At 38.5% G+C, this 20,194-nt stretch overlaps 1 protein-coding gene across 1 annotated transcript; it reads right to left on the bottom strand.

The window, feature by feature from the left end:
- Window positions 1-1,803: 1,803 nt before the first annotated feature.
- mrpl39 (mitochondrial ribosomal protein L39) lies at window positions 1,804-11,126 on the bottom strand. Its single transcript, XM_053477302.1, has 10 exons — window positions 10,958-11,126; window positions 8,964-9,170; window positions 6,945-7,084; window positions 6,755-6,854; window positions 6,238-6,305; window positions 5,932-6,044; window positions 2,853-2,918; window positions 2,526-2,679; window positions 2,052-2,099; window positions 1,804-1,957 (listed from the first exon to the last, which is right to left on the bottom strand). The coding sequence occupies exons 1-10, from the start codon at window positions 10,992-10,994 to the stop codon at window positions 1,880-1,882; spliced, it is 1,011 nt and encodes a 336-aa protein (XP_053333277.1). The 5' UTR covers window positions 10,995-11,126; the 3' UTR covers window positions 1,804-1,879.
- Between the last annotated feature and the right edge of the window lie 9,068 nt (window positions 11,127-20,194).

Below are 20,194 nucleotides of genomic sequence, written 5' to 3'. Positions count from 1 at the left end.
TTACCCAAATGAGGATGGGTTCCCTGTTGAGTCTGGTTCCTCTCAAGGTTTCTTCCTATTACCATCTCAGGGAGTTTTTCCTTGCCACTGTCGCCGTCGTTCTCGGCTTGCTCATCAGGAACAGTCTTATCATTTTGATTCATACACATTTTGACAATTTTGTGAATATACACAAGTCTCAGTCTTATTTATTTTTTCACATCACATCATGGTGACCAAACACACCAAGGTGAGAGGTGACAATATCCCCTGGTTCAGTGAGCTAACAGGCCAGCTTGTCTATTTCCCTCAACCTCACCTCTTCTCCCTCTTTCTACATAATCCAACTTCTAAATCCTGAATTGAAGCCGGTAAAGATTTTCTGAAACTAAACTTCTTTTAGTGAGCAGTCAGACCCGATGAGACTCAAACACTGAGAGAATCTTAAGCTCAAACATGAGTCTTGCTTGTGTGGTCAGATATGACTTCATCCTTTCTGTAGTCTCATATTTTAAATGTCTGACATGATTTAGCTTCAAGTAAATGTTTTTTCTTTTTTTCTGATCTTTTTTTAGTACAAGATTCATGTGTTACAGATGCGAGGTATATGAGCTCACACTGGAAACCTCCTCTAACCTTCACAACAGCTGCTCACTGTATAGACACATGCTCTAGAGCTGCAGTGTATAGAGGGGAAAAAAGGGCCAGTTCTCAGACATCTAACATGAAGTTTTTGAATGACTGAGTTATCCTGATATTTCTGTCATTTGAATTATGCTGTAACTGGTGTGAATTTGTACAGACATGTTAAACATGATCAAGCCCTATTTTTAGGCATGAAATACGTTTGACAAACATTGAGGAGCAAAAGCTACAGTAGCAACCAATCAGGGAATCAATAAAACGAGACTCTGAAAAAGTTCAGTATGGACATGCTGAACAGGTAAAACAAATGTTTGACCTGATGCTTTGTGGCAAAAAGTTCCTACGTCATCAGCATAGATATGACATTAATATACCCAGTAAATTGATTTCAGGATCATGGGCTTCAAGGCATGTGGAGACCAAAGACAAGCCTGTCTCTTCTGGACCCACAGAAATGAAGCACAAATTGTTGAAAAATAATGCTCGCTAGGGATAGAAAGATATCAGAACACAGAGTGAACTACAGCTTGGGGCTTCACAGGGAGTTCAAAGTTGTTGATCTGGCCTCCAAATTCCCCACATCTCAATCCAATCACACGCCCATGGGATGTCCTGGACAAACAAATCTGATCCATGGAGGCCCCACCCCAACTCTCAGTACTCAAAGAATCTGCCACTAACATCACGCCTCAAGGGGAACATACTGCAATTCCCAGGTGATTTTAATGTTATGGCACATCAGTGTATATAAAATAGCCTGTACCTAGTTGTGTACTTTATGTGTATATAACACTCACAAATCTTTGGCTTTTACTGATTAGTGATGATAGATTTGTCATCTGTGGAATATATAACTGACAGCCATACCATCAACACTGATCACCAACCAACTACGTCATATATAAGGAAAATGGTGACTGGATTGTGGGCAGCATCTCACAGAAAAGCCAATGTAGCACAAAATACAAAAGCATTGCTGTTTGATCAGGTCATCATGGTCAGATCTAACCAGGTGTCTATATATAAAATGCAAGCTCTTGTTTAAGGTAATACTCAGTATTTGTGGCGATTAATTCAATGTCAAATATTTTTTTCACAAGTGTGCAATAGCATATTTCTACTAGAGAAAATAATATTCCAAAATCTTACACCTGGCAACTTTCAATAAATACGCCAAAATACCACTAGTGCGTGTTTTATTCAACAATATACAGAAACAGTATTTTATATGCATATGATTGGTTGCAGGTCAGTGTTAGGAAGATGGAGGAATGGCTTTTGGAGGTGGGGGCGTGATCACAGGGTTACTGGCAGCAGATGAGGGAATCTCCACCTGGAAGAAAGAGAAGTTGACTATGTTACACTCTATCCAACACATCGCAGTACAAAGTGAAATGATCAAAAGGACCAGTTTAGTCGAGTCTTACCAATTTCTCAGCTCTTTTCCTCAGCTTCTTCCACACTGTGTGATGAGCCTGGAGAAAAAAAATACAAATATGAAGCAGCTCTGCTCAATCTAATTCTTAAATACTTTATATTAATGTTTAAAACATAGTTTAGGGGCTTATCCAGTAGTTTAAGAGAGCAAATACAAATGCTGTTTTCACAGATATAGATTTGTAAAAAATATTTTATATAAAACTATAACAGGGGTGTCGAAACTAATTTTATGGTGTAATCATATACTGGTACACTGCACAAATAACAAAACTGTACTACTTCAGTCTGATTTAGTTTAGTTAGTAGTTTGTTTATATTGTTTTGTTTTTGTGCATAATGCATTCCTTAATACTGCATGCAATAGTATGTTATTTATTTTTCTGAATTCTGTTCATTTTTTACTTTTTAGTACATGTTTTTTACTCTTTTCCACACAAACAGCTTAAGCATTATTACCGTACCGTGAGGTTCAGGGGAAGTGAGAGTCCCTGTGCTCGGCGCTGTAAACCCCACTGTCCTTCTCCCAGTGTGTGCAGTGCTGTTACTTCATACTGAGAGCACAGACCTGTTCTGGCCACCAGAGGGCCTTTTGACAGACTTACATGCTCCCCACACCTGAAAAACAAAAACAAGGTTCTTACAAATATCCTCCATATCTTGTGCTTCCATTAAAAGCTTTTTTGATCTTCTCTGCATGTGTTTTATTAAGATTTCTATTGATTTTTGAACATAGATCCAAACCGGGATTGTCTAGTGGATAATGTGTATTTGTGTAATTGTGTACTCACCTGTACAATGAAACTGTGCCACTGGGGCAATTAGCAGCCATTTCTTCCACCTCCTCTTGTTTATATCTGCATGGTATAAAATAATTAAAGAAGAACGATTAAAAATATTATTGTTGGTAACGAACAGCTTTGTTATGAAAACTTTATGTTATGTTTTATGTGATACAGGATCTAGAATCGAACTTCCGGTGTGGTATACCCTAGCATAACAAAAAAAGACAAACAACGTCAATTTACCAAAAACCCAAAGTGTATTAAGTGACAAAAACAAACCAAAACAGTGCACCAAAAAACACAATATATACAAAATATAATTAAATGGATGTGTGTGGATGAAAGAAAATGTGTGGATGGAAGAAAATGTCCAACGTCCGGATTATTGTTGCGTGTATTTGCATGTGTGTGGCAGGAGAGATGGCTCGGTCTCACTGGTATGATGAATTCAGTCCCGGAGCACGAAAACAGAGCAAAAGGTTTAGTGACTAAGTTCGGTAATGATAAATCCAGTACAACAGGATTATCCATGGAAATCACTCTTTCTCTATGGGTAAACACAGCGCTGTCTCCTCATACTCTCCACACCGACCTGTTTGCCGGATCCATCTTTATGTCGGGTCACATGACCCAACACACCATCGGGATTCCCTCACGCTGCAGCCGCACATGCTCGCGAGAGCTCAACCCCGGAACCAAAAACACTGTCAATGGAACAAACTAAAACCTATTGGGCTTATTTCCTGGCGCAGGTGAGCTTCATCAGCCATTAATCTTCATCAGCCATTAAAATCCCTGCTTTATAAAATGTAAATAAGTAGTTGGGCTATCATACTATCCTGCTGTTGGGCTTGGGATAATTGGTGCATGTTACTGGTGGTACTTATGGTACCATCCAGCGAGATCAAGGAATCGTTGCATCTTGTCTACCTGATCACCCATGATCTTTTTACTTTAGGGGGGAAACTCGGTAAGCTCTAGATTTGAAGGGCGTGTCATAACATAATTAAATTTTGTGTCTTTCTATAGATGTTTTTTCCAGGATGTTAGACGTGGTGTGGGGCAATGCAGCCGTTAACTTCAGCAACTCATTTACATTTAGGCATTTGGCAGACGCTCTTATCCAGAGCGACTTACATTTTTATCTCATTATACATCTGAGCAGTTGAGGGTGGCAACAGTGGCAACTTGGTGGTTGTGGGGTTGGAACCTGGGATCTTCCGAACCGTAGTCCAATGCCTTGGCTGAAAATCTGTAGTTAGTGGTACATACATATTGGTGGCCCGTACGGGGAATCTGTTTGTGTGCATTTTCCAGTGTGGTGTGGCTTTGCAGATCAAGATGGACGCTATCATGGCTAACGTTAACAATAATGCTAACGCTAGTGGGGTTGGTAGGGCCGACTCAGTTACCAGTTATGTACAGGATGATTCTGTAGATTTAGCAGTTGGGAGGGAGGTGGGAACGATTAGGAGCGTAGGAGCGAAAGACAGCAAGGAGGAGGTAAAGAAAGGACTCACAGAACACTACACCTAGCTGGACTCTCCATTATACAGCCCCACTCCGCTGCCTCTCATCTCTACTATGCGCTGACACCAAAGGCAGACCTTCCACCACTTACCAAGTTTCCATTAGTCCTGCCAAGTGACCTCTGGGAGATATCAAAAGCCCAGCAGGGCGACAATCAGACAGCTCAAATGGCCACTGGAGAGTACCCTAGAAAGACATTAGTCCAAAGGAGTACCTTTGAACAACACCAGGGAGCGCTATATCGTAGAGCTCCTATAAAGCCTGGAAAGACTCCAATTGGTGATCCCGCAATCTTTAACCCAGCAGTTCTTGCACTACCACAATGAACACCCATCGAATGGACACAGGGGGAGTCTAAAAACCCTGTTGGGGCTACTAGACGACGTCTGGTGGCCCTCCGTTCTGGTGGCCGTCCGTTCGCAAGGACGTCTGGCAATAGGTCAACCTATGTACAGTCCGCCAGAGACGCAACATCATCAGTATGGGCACAAGTGGCTATGTCCATGTATACAAGTTCCGCTATGTCCTTAGCTCCGCCCATCGTGAAAACGCACACTGTTTCAATAACCAGGACTTTGGACATTTAATCCACTCACACCCTTCATTAGTTATATAGTATATATTTTGTAAATATTGTTTATTTGTTGGTTTTGGTGCACCTTTTTGGTTAGTTTCTTTTGTATAATACACTGTTGGTTTTTGCTGATTGTTCGTTGTGGTGTCGTTCTTGCTCACAGGTTTTAAAGCATTGCAGGCACTAAGATAAAGATCCATTGTTTTAGTGTAACTCGGTTTATTTAAATATTCTGCTCGTTACAAGCTGTTATTTGGAAAAGTATGATGAATCATCACGAAGGTAATTAAGATAATCTTAAACTTGTAACTACAGCCTAATGCCATGCCAAGTTACAAAATATCTAAATTATGATAAGTTCTTCCATTCCTCAATAACTATCCTTAAGGCGTGTTCAGGTCAAATCGGGACTTTTTATTGTGCAGAATAACAGAACACGGTTATGAAAGTAAAAACTCAATTTATTTCTCTATATAACCCCCTGCTACACTAATGCACTTATCCCACTTATCTGATTCAATCAATGTAGAAAGTTTTCTCAGTACCCTGAAGCCATGAGCGTACTGTCTGCTTTATGTCTGAAGCACTGGCCTCCCAGGAACTCCTTTAATGGCTGGTGGAAAAGGTTTAGAGGGGATGTGGCAATAACTTCCAGCCGAGTTCCTGCACAGTGCAAGTGGTGTGACGAATGATCGCGTATACAATTCCCATAGACAGATGCGGCATGTTGATGACAAGTTATCCATCGACTTCCGATTTTCAGGCATTCCACTTGCTGGATTTTCATAGAAACAACTTCAGTGGGCTCTGAACCTCCTCGTCAGGGATCGTCATTTACGGACATACTTAATCGGTTTAATGGCTTTATTCACTAGAAATGTTATCGCAAGTCCTGGTTTGACTTTGAACGCACCTTGTATTATTACTACATACCAGTAGAAAGGACCTTTCTGACCATTTCAGTCAGAAAGGAAGAGGTACCTGCTATGGGAGAAGATCTCCAATGCTACAGGGGGCGTCACCTCCAGAGGCTCCCAGGGTAAATCTTTAAGAATGAACTGATGAGCTTCACGAGTAAATGAGCGCAGGCTCTCCTGTGGGGCAAAAAACAAAAAAACGGGTTTAATCATTAGTCCATAACAGCTACGTGGAAGGGATTTCCCAGTGTAGCTAAGAGTGTTGATGTCATTCCCACTTGCATTGACACTGTATGTAAGTTTATATTAACAAAAGCCTTATCTTTTAAACATGCCATCGAATAAAATGGCAATAAGCTGACTTCATTACCTCAGATGGGATCCAGGAATCTAGCTGAGGATCCAGCACCACATCACAGCAGAAGGCACCAGAGGTCACTAAAGACAGCAAAACAGCAAAGATAGCATTAAGCTGGTATTACCAACCGACATGTAATCCTTATTTACACTTGATAGATTATAGTTTGTTTCATTTGCCTATAACAAAGAAACATACAGTATTCTAAATAGCCTGATATAGATAGTTTACAATTATTGGCACCCATTAATTGGCACTAAATGACACCTAATTATGACACACTTAGATCAAATATCCTTTAACATTCATTCAACATATTTTCAGCATAACTACAAAAATAAAACATTTCCCACTGTAGTTTTTTTTTTTTTTTTTGCCAAATAGGCATTTAAGAGAATTTTACACAAATCACCAGCTCATCATTTTAAAGGGCGGCATTAATTTTAATTTATTTGTCGATAAGTTGTTGAAGCCCTTGTCTGTTGTCTGCTGTGTGTACTGTGTTTATGCCCTAGCCTTAGCGATGTACCAGGAACTTCAGGAATCTTCAGCAGCTCCACACTGTACTCCTCTTTAAAGGCGTTGTCAAGCACTTGGCCCAGCAAGGCTGCACAGGAGCGCCAATACGCCTGAAACACAAAGACTATCGATAATGCAAAAAAAAAAATTGCTGTGTCTCAGTGATTCAATCGTTTAACATGTCAGTAGAGTTTGAGTACCTGGTTAACGAGCTGAGGATTGGCATCTTTGAATGTTAGCAGTGTGAGCGAGCAGGAGCGAGTGAGCGGGCGATGCATGTGCCACAGCTCTCCGTCCACCAAGGCGAGAGCAGCACTCGTTACGTGCCACTCAGTCAAATCTGAATGAAGAGATGAAAGAAAAATTTTAAGAAATCACAAAACATCAAACACTCGATTGTCTTTTTTCAGTAAATTTCTTGCAATTGATTCCACTACCTACACAGTGTGACAAAAGCCCAAAACTGTTCTATGTACCACAACACTGACCTCCTTGTCATTATTATTAAAATTAACTTATTTAGACTCATGCAGCATCCAAAACTACGTATATTTCAGAAACAAAAAGTCTCAATTACAGGTAGTCCCTGACCGAACGTTCGAATTTCCGCAGATGCAAATGAATCGCAAACAAATCACGGAAGTAGCTCACGTGTATTGTACACAAAATATAGACACTGCAGTGCAACAGATACAAATATTTACAATTTTATAAATTATTTTCAGGGTGTAAGTGCATGTATAAAATGTCTGGTATATTGTATGTGTGCGAGTATGGCGTGCAATGAGTAGGTCTAATTGGTTTGAATCAATAAATCAAGCCTGGGAGCACAATGACAAAAAAATGTCTGTCCTGTAAAGCTGTCCCACTGGTAAATAATCCTTTCGGAAAATGCTCAACAAAACAGAGTTCACAGGCTCATACAGTGGAAAACAGCTCTAATAACAAAAGTGTCCAGGATTCCCCTCGCGATTTAAAGGCACAGGAACAGGAACAACATTTCATATACCAGTAAAACCTTGTAACTCAGCGAGTAACTTAGTTTGCAACTTAGTTAGCAAGGTTTCTGCACTACGAGCATGGACAGGGGACGGATTTAGTCAAGTGGATTGGTATGTTTTAATATCGTATATTCATGTCAAAGCTGTACAAGACTCACTTAAAAACAAATCCGACTTACGAACGTGCTCCCAGAATGGAACTCATTCGTAAGTACGGGACAACCTGTACTGTGAACTTTCTTAACTGCTGCTATCCTTTGAGTCTCTTCGCATTCCGTATGATATTAAAGGATGGCAAAGCTAATTGCATCACAGGTCACTGGGATCGCTAGGTCATGATTTCTCCATGCTTTTTTGTCCACAAAGTAGAAATTCTGTATTTTGTATACCATTGGTTAATTGAATACAAATCTTAACCGAATACATTTAATCTAACTTTTTTTGGGAAATCATGTCAGATATCACTGTGAAAGAATGTGACAAAAAGGCCAAAAAAAAAAAAAAAAAATACAGAAAATCTAACTTTTATCATTTCATGAAATTTTCTGCACCACTTGTTTAGGAAACCATGACTAGATTTGCCTGTAAACTATGAAATCATATCATTTACCTTCTCAACTTGCCTAGTCTAAAGTAAAGAAGCAACCATGTTATTGCACAACCCCTTAAATTCCTTCAAATGTCTAAACACATTACAGCTAGCACTATTTAAAATAAAACAAGACAATGAAATTTAAAACATGAGAGATGAAGGAACAATGCAATGTAAGACATTGTGAGTTTGAATCTTTATAATCCCTCACAATTATGTGGTCAAGAGTCAAGAGTGCTCAAGATAGTGTGGGAGAGAGATGGCATCAGTGTTCACTGTAGCACCAGCTAATCATGGGCATCAGTAACCAAATGTGTATGGAAGAAGAAAGATAGTGCTTTAGTACAAACGTGCAGCATAAGCAGAATATAAAAATGTGCTCTGGTAGGAGATATGTGACTCAGATGAGGCTTGATTAGGGTTGTCCAATAGGGAAGATCAGGCTAGAGGTTTAGAATTGACAGGTGACTAAACAAAAGGTCCATCAATGGCTGCAGGTTTCCATCCCAGCCCAATACCTAATCGGCACTTATGGCCAACACTCATGTGATGAGAATTTATTAAAGAAGTAGAGTTATTTAACATACATTATTGACAATTTACAAAATCTTTTTTATTTTACTCACGTCTTGTACAGCTATATGGCGTGGACACACCCTTGTTCATCACCAGGATTGTTCCCTGCAGCCCCGGGGCTTCCATGTTCACCTCGATCTTCTCAACGCGAGAATACAGTGAACGCTGACGAGCTTGCTCTTTGGAGAACAGGGTACTACGCCAAGTGCGCAGTTCAGAGGCAGAAAGACGCTCAGCTGCCACACTTGATGCCAAACCTGGAACAAATCAAAATCCACACACGTAAACTAATAATAATTTCACAAAAGGACTCAAATAGTACAACATGACATGTATGTGATTTAGTAAGACACAGAAAAAGCATATTAAAAAATATTAAAAACAATCATGGTTTCGTAAAATATATTATTTGCACTTTGCTACATACTGTATATCAATGTTTTTTGTTTACATAACCAAACTACTAAAAAGGGAATAAAGTGCAAGTATTCTGCAGTAATACAATGCTGTGGTTGAACCTTAAATCGTTTCGTGATTCTTTATTATCACTATATAAGTATATCGAAACGAAAGCAAACCATGCTGTCCATCTTAAATTATAACTTAAATTACAATTTTAGTGCAGGCTAAATAAGTCAAATTATGTAATCAATATTCTTTACTAATAGTCATCATTATCATCATAATAATAAAAAAGCTATAGACCTCAGTCTATTACATCATAAGTAATAAATACATAAATACTTATAAATACTGCAAAATGTAAACAAGCTATACAACAGAGGATGAAATTTGTGTAAAAATACAGATTATAGTTAGTATACAGTTAGTTATAAACTGATCTACCAGAGCAAGATGATGCATTTTGACAGATTTGTTCTATTTATGTACAGTATGTGACTATATCAAATTGTGAGCACTATATCATGGATCGAATCATATTAAAATATATTTAAAAAAGCACAACATCCCATCCCTAGTCTTTTAGCGAGAACAAATGCCTTCATATAACTGACTAATCCTTTTACTGTGTGTCGTGCAACCACACGAAATCATTTTGATCAAAAAATACTTTTGGAGCTTTTCCTTGTCACCATCCGCTTCAAGTTGCTCAATAGCATTCTAAACCTACATTACACTACCGTTCAAAAGTTTGGAGTCATTTGCAAATTTCTTTGTTTTTGTTTAGTGATTTATTTTCTACATCCTACAACAATACTGGGGATTTCAAAACTAAAAAAAATATATGGAATTAGGTAATTACGTAACAACAACAAAAACAACAGTTAGTTGTTATTTTAAGACACAGAGGTCAGCCTTTCTGTAATAGTTCTTGCAAGAACAGTATTGTCAAGTGCATTTGCAAAACCCGTCAAGCACCATAATGAAACTGGCTCTCATGAAGGCCATCCCACTGATCAGCCATAACATTATGACCCCCTGGCAAATATTAAGTAGGTCCCCCTCTGCCACCGTAACAGTGATGCACAGTGTGTTCTGACTCCTCTCTATCACAACCTGCATTAACTTTTTCATCAATTTGATCTACACTAGCGCTTCTATTGGATCGGAACTACACGGGCCAGGTTTCACTCCCCATGTGCATCAGTGAGCCTTGGTCACCTATGGCCCTGTCATCAATTCTTCAGTTTTCCTTGCTTGGATCACTTTTTGGTATGTCCTGGCCACTGCAGACCAGGAACATCCCACAAGACCTGCAGTTTTGGACTTGCTCTGACCCAGTCACCTAGCCATCACAATTTGTCCCTTACCAAAGTCACTCAAATCCTAATTTATTCTGCTTCCAACCTATCAACTTCAGGGAGAAAAAGACCTACTCAATATTAAACAAGTGGTCATTGTGTACATATAACAATAGACAACATCACAAAGCAGCTTTATTATATGTATGTCTATTGTTAGAAGCAGTAGACAAACTGAAATATAAGCTGAATTAAAGATCAGGTTTGTATCATTCAGGTTGGAGATGCTGTTTAACTACAGCCAAGGTCAGCAGCGTTACTACAGGAAGAGACAAACTTACGGCTCTGCACTGTTTGACAAACTCTCCGACACGCCATGTTGTTCCTGCTTCAAACAAACACTGACTAAATAAAATTACAATATTTATACAATCCTCTCTAAATAACTAAATCATTTACTGCGTATAGCACACTCCATGCTCTGACACCCGCTGTGTGTTCATTAGAACAAGTCCGTGTTCAAACTAGGAACCGAAAATTAGGTTCCGCCTCGATATCTGTGCAACACCGTGTAATCACCCGTTCTTCTAAAGAAGGGAATTTCTTTTATTTATTTATTCATAAAATATTTATTATTTTATATTTAAAAAAATTGCTTAAAAGTAGTAAAGAGCTTTGCATTTACAAAATAAATCTTTTATAGAAAAAATAAAGATCTTTTGTCATAATGATGACTTCCTAATTCATAACATTAAATCATAATATTAAGTCATGAGTTCCATCCATTCATTCATCTAGGAACCTTCATAGTAGTGATGACAAGTTTGAATCATTTTAGTGACTCGGTTCTTTGAATCTTGTTCATGAAAAAGGAACGGATCTTTTTTGGAGTCATTTAGTTCATTTCGTTTTTTTTTTAATCAGAAATAAAATAAACTGTCGCATTTTCAATAAAAAGACCCCCAATACGTCTACATACACAACTTTTGGCTATAAAATATTACAATGCAGCTAAGGACATATTATAATAAACAGAATGAGTAGCTCACCTCTCACATCTTCCAGTCTGAGTCGTTCATTCTTCTGAATCTATTGCACTGCATGGCATCTATGGGAGTCACGTGACAACGAAACGAACGACTCATAGTAAAAGAATCATCGAGAAAGAATCGCTCGTTTCTGTTTCCTGTACATAATCTACAGGGGTTTTGCGATGATTTGCGCATGCGCACCCAGTAGAAAATGAACAAATCACTCTCGGAGAGTACTCGTTCTTCTAAGTCACGTTCAAAAAAGAACGTATCGTCCATGAACGACCCATCACTACTACATTGTAGTCCAACTAGTGACCATAAGGGACAGTGGTGATTATTGTATTTATTCCTATACCTCCGGTCAGCATTCACAAGTACATTCACACTATACGTGCAATTTGGGAATGCCAATAAGCCTAATCTTTCTGTCTTTGGATTGGGGGAGGAAACCAGTGTACCCGGAGGAAACCCAACAAGCAACATGCAAACTCCATGCACACAGACCTGAGGTGGGACTCGAACCGGGACCCTAGAGGTGCAAGGCCACAAATGCTGTTTGCGCTGTCAAAATGCTGTTATTTGTTCGCTAAAGTATATCACATACAATACATAAGTTTACTATAAGTTCAACTAGTTGTTGGTCTTTTGGCTTCTCCTGTCAATCATCCGGTCTGCACAACAACTTTTTACACTGAATGCCCTTCCTGACACAACCCTTCCATTTTTATCGAGGCTTTGGACTGGCACTGCAACCAGTCTCCGGGGTTTGGGTATTGGCTAACAACTATATATTGTTATACTACCTATATTCTATATTATTTACACCGCATTATATTGCTACTACTTTAATACACTTTATAATAGCAGAGCTAATGGTTTGGACATGTTCAGAGAAGAGATTGTGAACATGTAGGTAGAAGGATGCTGAGGTTGTAACTGCCAGACAAAAGGTTTAGAGAGACCAAAGAGGAGATTTATGGATGTAGTGAGAAACGACATAAGACATGAAGTTAGTTGGTGTGAGGGAAAAGGATGCAGAGGATAGGGTTAGATGGACGCAGATGATTCTCCCTGGTGACCCCTGAAAGGGAACAGCGAAAGACAAAGAAGTCTATAAAGTGACCATTTATGATCATTTTTCATCTGCTTCTCTGTCTCCATCTTATTCTTTTCATAATATTATGTATTATATTCTTTAAAAAATTCTGAATAAAACTGACTGGTAGGCCATCTTCCTTAGCAAGGTGCAAAATATCAAGCAGAGCCTCCTCATCTTGTACCTTCACAACATCTTCAGGCCGCCCAGAGTATTTCCACTTCTTCAAAATCTCCAGGTTTCTTCTCTGCACCTGCTTGTAGGCAGACAAAAACATTGCACCATCACTTTGTCCTTTCAAATTTTCGGTCTGGGTGAATGATCAAGGATTGGGGGCCATTCAATGGCCATCAAGGCCATTTTGTATTCCCCACTCTTTCCTGTATAACGTCCTTGGTTCTTTTTCCTTTTCCTACCTATTTTATCCCTTATTCTCCACCATGTCTTCTGGCCTGTTCTGCATCTGATTCCCCCTCTTTTTTTCTCTTACCTTTTCTTTTCCTTCTCTTTATTCTCCTTGTTCACTTTCACCTTCTATTTAATCTCACCCTCCTCATAATCTATATTCTTTTCCTCTTCCCTCTTTCTCCTTTCATTCTTTCTCTTACTTCTCCCTTTTTCCTTTCCTCCTTTTCCTTCTTTCTGTCTCCTTATATTCACAATCTTTCTTCTCTTTCTCTGTCTCCATATTCTCATCCTTTTTTTTCTTTATGTCTCCTTATCCTCATCCTCTTTCCTGTCTTTCTCTGTCTCTATATCCTCATACTTTTACCTCTCCTTCTCTGTCTCCGTATTCTCATTCTTACATACACTTTTATACAGGAGTGTTCACCATGAAAGAAGTCATCTTTAAGAGGACCGCTGGTGACTGTCTCGCTTCCGATCTTCCGCCACAGATGTGGCACCCAAAAGAAGACCAGTGCAGCACTGCTGGTATAGGCAGCAGCCAGTAGAAGTTCTTTCTGTGAATTCAAGGTCCTCATTCAAAAGATTCAGTGTGAGAGTGATTATTCACCCTATAAAGCAGTCCAAGCAGGGATCATAATTATTCAAAGGATTCATTTATTCTGTAATGTCTTTGGCTTTTGTTGCGTCATGGCTGTCATTGACACTCAATGTGGAATTTTAATGAGTGCAGTTGTGTGAATGGCCAGTATGTGGTAGTGTGTGATTTACTAAAAGGCTTAGGAGCTCAGTCACGCTCTTGACTGAGAAGTAATCAAGAAGATAAGAAACTTAACAAAACAATTATATATGAGTATATAGTCTAAGGTTCATAATAATTTGCACATAAAAATAGCAAAAATATTATATCTAAAGTTTAAAGTGGTCGTGTGCCCCTGCTGTGTGGTGGATTAGTACCCTGTCCAGTGTGTCTGTGCTCTGCCTGATTACCCTGAGCTTTACTGATTGTAATAAACCTTTGGTTCCTGTGAATCTAATCACTGGCAAAGCAACCAAGATTTGAAAATTATATTTTTGTTTGATGGTTTATCATTGTATGGATTGGCACCCTGTCCTGGGGGTACCCAGCCTTGTGCCCTAAGCCTCCTGGGATAGGTAAAAAGGTTAAAAGTAAAAAATAATATACAAAAAAAAGCAAAAAAACACCTTGTATACTCACATGTATACAAGTATACATTATACATACTCTGAAATTGTGTGTTCTTATGTTACTAATTTATTTTAAATGATTGCTTTTATTGAATGTGAAGTTGTTATCCTCGTGTTGAGCTTGCGTAAGCTCGTGTTCTTCAGGTAAAAAGTAAAATAATAGTTAATAAAATAATACACAAAACAATATAAATATATGAAGAAACGCGCATTACATATATGCTTTGTTTTTGATTTGAGCAGTTCTCTGTTTTTTTGTTTAGTTTTTTTTTAAGGAAATCAAATGTATGATTCCAGATGATTCTCTGACGAAGAGTTCGAGACACAGAACAAGTCAAGACAAGATCAAGGAAGGAAAACCGGCTTTAAGGGGCTGAAAGATGAGGGAGAACGGGACCTACAGTTGGCGGTAATGTAACCAACCTACTGAATTCCAACCGCCGTTAAACAACAAAGTATAATAAAAATAAAAAGAAGACTCTTTTTAAACAACTCTTTACTCTTGACTTTGTCTAATTGGCCAACGATTCTCTTTAAATGACTCCTTATGACTCTCTTTAAATCATTCTTTTTTATTGACTATTTCCTAGTTGGCTTTTCCCTATAATAATCTCTCTTTGAAAAAATACATTGTACTGACTCACTTTAGAGTCCCTTCTCTACTAATCAATTCCGACCAACCATAAAGAATACCTTCTGCGTCATACTTTCATGGTAAAATTGCAGCAAAGAAACCATTACTTCATAATAACAGCAAGCAGAAGAGATTAGCTTGGGTCAAGAAGCACAAGGAATGGACGGTCGATCAGTAGAAAAGTATTCTTCGGTCTGATGAGTCTAAATTTACCAGAAAACCATATTAGAATAGTATCCGCAGCTGAAAAAAAAGGTTGTTACTTTAGAACCAAAGAGCGTATTAATACACCTAAAGGAGCTCAAGTTAAACGTTAACATTAATAAGGTCTGTTATTATTGGTATCTTATTATTGAAGTATCTGATTAGCCAAAATCTGTCTAAATTCATCTTTAATGAATATATATATATATATATATATATATATATATATATATATATAATTTATTTATTTATTCATTTATTTATTTTTTTACAAGTCTGTATATTATCATATGTTGTAATGTTTTCTTTGAGCATTAATGTGTACAACCGATGACTGGATTGACTTTTGTCATGTCCAAGGGGTTCTTGCTTGTTTTCTTGATAAAAAATGCTTTTATAATATACAGTGGAACCTCGGATTACGAGTAACGTGGTTTATGAGTGTTCCGGCAGACGAGCAAAGATTTGTAATAAATTTTGACTTAAAAAACGAGTGTTGTCGTGGTTTACGAGCTCCGAGTATCATGTATAACGCATGCGCTTCTTGTTTTGACACCTAGCATCGCGTCATCACAACTGAGCCAACGGTTTTTCTCTCTCTGGCGCTGCGGGTATTCATCTCCCCTGCTTACTGGTATAATAAATCCGTGTGTGTGTGTGTGTGTGTTTCTTTCTCTTGCGCTGCAGAGCGTGTGTGTTATCTGTGTGCGTGCATAATTTGACACCGCGCCGGTCACACACACACACAGACACACACACGCTCTCTTTCTCTCTCGCCTTTACTCTGTGTCAGTGTTTGAGTGTGCGTTATGTGTGTGTGTGTGTTTTTTTCTTTTGCGCTGCAGTGTGTGTGTGTGTCTCTCATCGTTAGTGTGTGTCAGTGTTTGAGCGTGTGTGTTATGTGTGTGCCGGTTCACTCTCTCTCTCTCTCTCTCTCTTTCTCTCTCTCTCTCTCTCTGTGTGTGTGTGAAACAGAGAGGGGGTGCTTTACTCACACACAACTGGCACGGTGTCAAATTACGCTCGCGCACACACATAACACTCAGCAGCGCAGGAGAGAGAAAAACACACACACACACACACAGCGTCTGTGCGCATAAATGGAAACACTCATCTGTCGGGATTTAAATTTTTACTTTTTTTAAGGTAACGTGCAGGTTAATTTGTTTTATTTTTAATTTATATTTTGTGTTAATTATTTTTATGTATTTATTTTTTTGGGCTGTGGAACAAATAATTTTAATTTCCATTATTTCTTGTGGGAAAATGTGCTTTGATTTATGAGTGTTTTAGAATACGAGCCCGCTTACGGAACGAATTATGCTCGTAATCCGAGGTTCCACTGTAATTAAATATAAAAGGGTGACCTTTTTATTCATGTATAATAAAAGCATTTAGGCTTAGTATAGTAGGAGGTAGTAGATTAGATTTATTAAACAAACCAAACAAATTCTGGATATGTGTATGCATAAAAAAACATCACTGCTCATTGAGCTGTATTGTATGTTCAAAGAGATTCACAAGACTTAACAATTGTCTTCCTCAGTCACAGGGGTACTAATACTTTTGTTTGTCAACTGCTACAGGGCTTATAGCAATTGTCAGAGCATTGGACACTGGATGATGTAAGGAATGCTTTACAACCCTGGTCTGAGACTAACCCGTGTCCTGTACATTTTAGTGTTTCCCCTGCTTTAACACGTCCATGTGTAATAAAAAAAAGAGGTTAATTAGCTATTTAGTTATATCCAGTGTACTAGAAGCCGAGAAAAACACTACAATGTGCAGGGCAGGAAGTCTACCAGGACCAGGGTTGGGAATCACTGATAAAGAACATGAGAGTGAAGGTGAGGCATAAGGCACGTTCATTGCACATTTGTGACTTAATCAAACCGAGCTACCATTGTGAATAAGATCCGAAAATCTTAATCGTCTATATCACCTAAGCCTGTGTGCTGTGAGGGGCTATTCCAGGAGACTGAGGGCACGAGGCGAGTCACGAGGAGGGTGTTGATCCATCGCAGGGCACACATAAACACACTTACACAATTGTTCACACACTACAATGAGGAACAACAATGAGCCTAATATGTATGTCTTTGGACACCACCAAGCACAGTGAGAACAGGCAAACTCCATCTAAACAGAGGTGGGAATCGAACCTGTCTGGGAATCGAACCCGGGCTCTGGACGTGCAAGGGGCCAGTGCTAACACCACCATTCCGTGTGAGTAGATTGGTATGCAAACCTGTAATCTACACTCACTGAGCACTGCAGATATATCAGGTGAATCTTCATGCTGTGAATCTCCCGTTACGCCACATTCCAAAGTTGTTCTATACTGTAGGATACAGATCTGGTGACTGGGGAGGCCATTGAAGCACATTGAACTCAATGTCATAATTGTAAGTTAATTAAACATGACATTTGCTTTGTGGCATGATGCATTATAATGCTGAAAGTAACCATTAGAATATGGGAAACATATTATGGGATACACATTATTTTGGGTGTCTTACAATTTAAATATTAGGTTATTATGATTTCTTCATATAGTAAGTTGGCATACCCTTGAAGGTATTGTGAAATATTGGCCATTCATAGAGATCATGCAGAAGCGAGAGTGGTCAGATGAGGCTATTAATAATTGTTTCGTACTATTGTATCTTAATAATATTGAATGAAATCTAAATGAATTTCAAATGCGCAGAATATCCTAATCAAAGCCTTATATCCTCTTAAATGTTTTCTTTTAAAGAGTATTCGGGTGAGATTTGACTCCATGGTATGTGTTTAATTGCAATTACATTATTATTCACTTTTTCCAAAAACTTTGTAGTTTATACATACAAACAATGGCATAATGAACAGGATGGTAACTTATTCTTCTTTAAACTTGATGAATATAGCTGCCTTGTTGTGTGTATCTTAGTGTTTCAAAGTTTTGTCAAGGCTATGGCTGCAATCAAAGTAGAAAAAAACAAGCAAATACCATGCTATATTTACCCTTTTATAGTGTGACGGCACCATCAACATTATTAATGAAATGCACATTTAAGCACTATATTATTTACCTTGGATTAACAAAAACCTGTGACTGTTCCAAAATGAGTGGAACCACCACAAACTGAGGATTAAACATATACGTCACCATGCCAAACCTTTGTTACAGGTTGCCTTCCCTGGCAAAATAGCAATCAGATTGCTATTCGAGGAGTCTAATGGGCCTTAGGCTGCACAGTGGAAGGCAGTGCCCAGGCTGCACAGGTGGAAGGCGCTCTCCCAGCAGAGGAAGAATTCTCCAGTGATGATGCAGTGCCTGACATGGAATGGCCAGAAGCAGTTTATGTTCCTGAATCCAGAAAAGCAATAAATGGAAGTAATTGTTTAGAATAATTCATCCTCTAGATCCACCCACCTAGGAACCTCTGTAGTCCAACTAGGGAACGTGGCAATTTGTAAACATCAATTAGCCTAATCTGTATGTCTTTGGACTGTGGAAGGAAACCGGAGAACCCGGAGAAAACCCACCAAGCACAGTGGGAACATGCAAACTCCATGCACCTAAACTAAACGAGAGAATCGAACCCACTGTAGGACCTGGAAGTCCAAGGCGACACTGCTAACCACTAAGCCAATGTGCTGCCAAGCCCCTAGATGTAGAGCAGGATTACTTTGGAGAAGATCTCTTAAAGCAAGTGATCACGTTTTTTTGATGGACAATCCTGCTAATAGTCAATGGTAAAGTAGCTAAATAAAAAAAGAAAAAAGAAATAAGTACATAGCTCTACAGTACATTAGAAGGTTTTCTAATATTATTTATATGCAGGTAATGTGAATTTAGAAAAATTACAAAGTTGTACAATCTCTGTTGAAGAGCATTTATTTAACAGCTGTGCCATGGATAGTAAATTGTTGTACATGTCTTAACAAATAGAAAAAAACATTAGAAATGAAAACTGAGGATACTGTAACTGTATTAAAGACAAATAAGTTGTCTGCACTAGTGTGTAGTTTAGTGGATTTGCAACACATTCACCCGCTGGTTTGAATGTGTGAATGCTGTCAAGCTGGAGTGAGGTTCTGCACTGACAACCCCAGTCATGAACAGCATTAACACAATGCTTGTAATAGTATTAAAAAAAAGAAGAAAAGTCAGCTGTGTTGTGTTCCAATATACTGTAGCTCTGAGTGCTCTCTGACGTTTCGTGTTTCGTCACCGATCGGGACTGAAGTAAGCTGATCGATGCAGGAATAATGCTAACAGCATAGGTGTTTACTACGAAACAACCCCTATCACGATTAGCATTAACCCTGAACTGATCAAGTCATTCATTGCAGTAAAGGACTGAGATGAACGCCACCTGCAGGACAAATAAAGAGAAGTCAAGAGATTAGTATCTGGAAGAAGTCATAAGATATATTATGGACCGTATTACATAATAAACTCCTAAGCTAACTCCCAAGTTGTGTCGTGACAATAAAGGCAGCTTTCTGAAAGTTCTAGGCAAATTTAAATGCCTACCAGCTTTTAAATACAACACAAAGGCAAAAAAAAAGACAAGATGAACACGTCAGTGTGGAAAAATGACGTCTACAACCACCTTCAGATTTCTCCTTTAGAGAGGAGTAAGCATCCATCTAAAAATTTGTGACCTTTAAATAAGGTAACATTGAGTCATTTAGCTCTGATAACATTTTCTGAATGGTTTGTTACTCACCAATTAGTCACTGCCGACCTGTTTGTCACTTTGTTTGAATTATTCGAAACATCACTATGATTTCATTTTTCCCGGATAAGAAAAATGAAAAACAATTAAAACTTTTTTTTTCCCCCCGATCAAATTGCTTCAAAATTGTCTAAAACCACAAAGCTGCTTTTTGGCATTTAAGGTTCTGTGACGTATTTAATTTCTAGTACAACAAGAGATTAAACACTCGTGCATTGTCTACCACTGGTACAAATATTGAAATATACAGTAAAAGACAGTTAAAA

The sequence above is a fragment of the Clarias gariepinus genome, chromosome 18 (genome assembly GCF_024256425.1).
Source record: "Clarias gariepinus isolate MV-2021 ecotype Netherlands chromosome 18, CGAR_prim_01v2, whole genome shotgun sequence".
Classification (NCBI taxonomy): domain Eukaryota; kingdom Metazoa; phylum Chordata; class Actinopteri; order Siluriformes; family Clariidae; genus Clarias; species Clarias gariepinus.
This window is presented reverse-complemented; position numbering and strand designations above follow the sequence as displayed.

Coding starts and splice junctions, on each gene's coding strand:
- mrpl39 (XM_053477302.1), bottom strand. CDS start 10,994: ATGGCGTGTCGGAGAGTTTGTCAAACAGTGCAGAGCC. Junction 7,085..8,963: donor GCCATATAGCTGTACAAGAC/GTGAGTAAAATA, acceptor CTCTTCATTCAG/ATTTGACTGAGTGGCACGTA. Junction 6,306..6,754: donor GAAGATTCCTGAAGTTCCTG/GTACATCGCTAA, acceptor TGCTGTCTTTAG/TGACCTCTGGTGCCTTCTGC.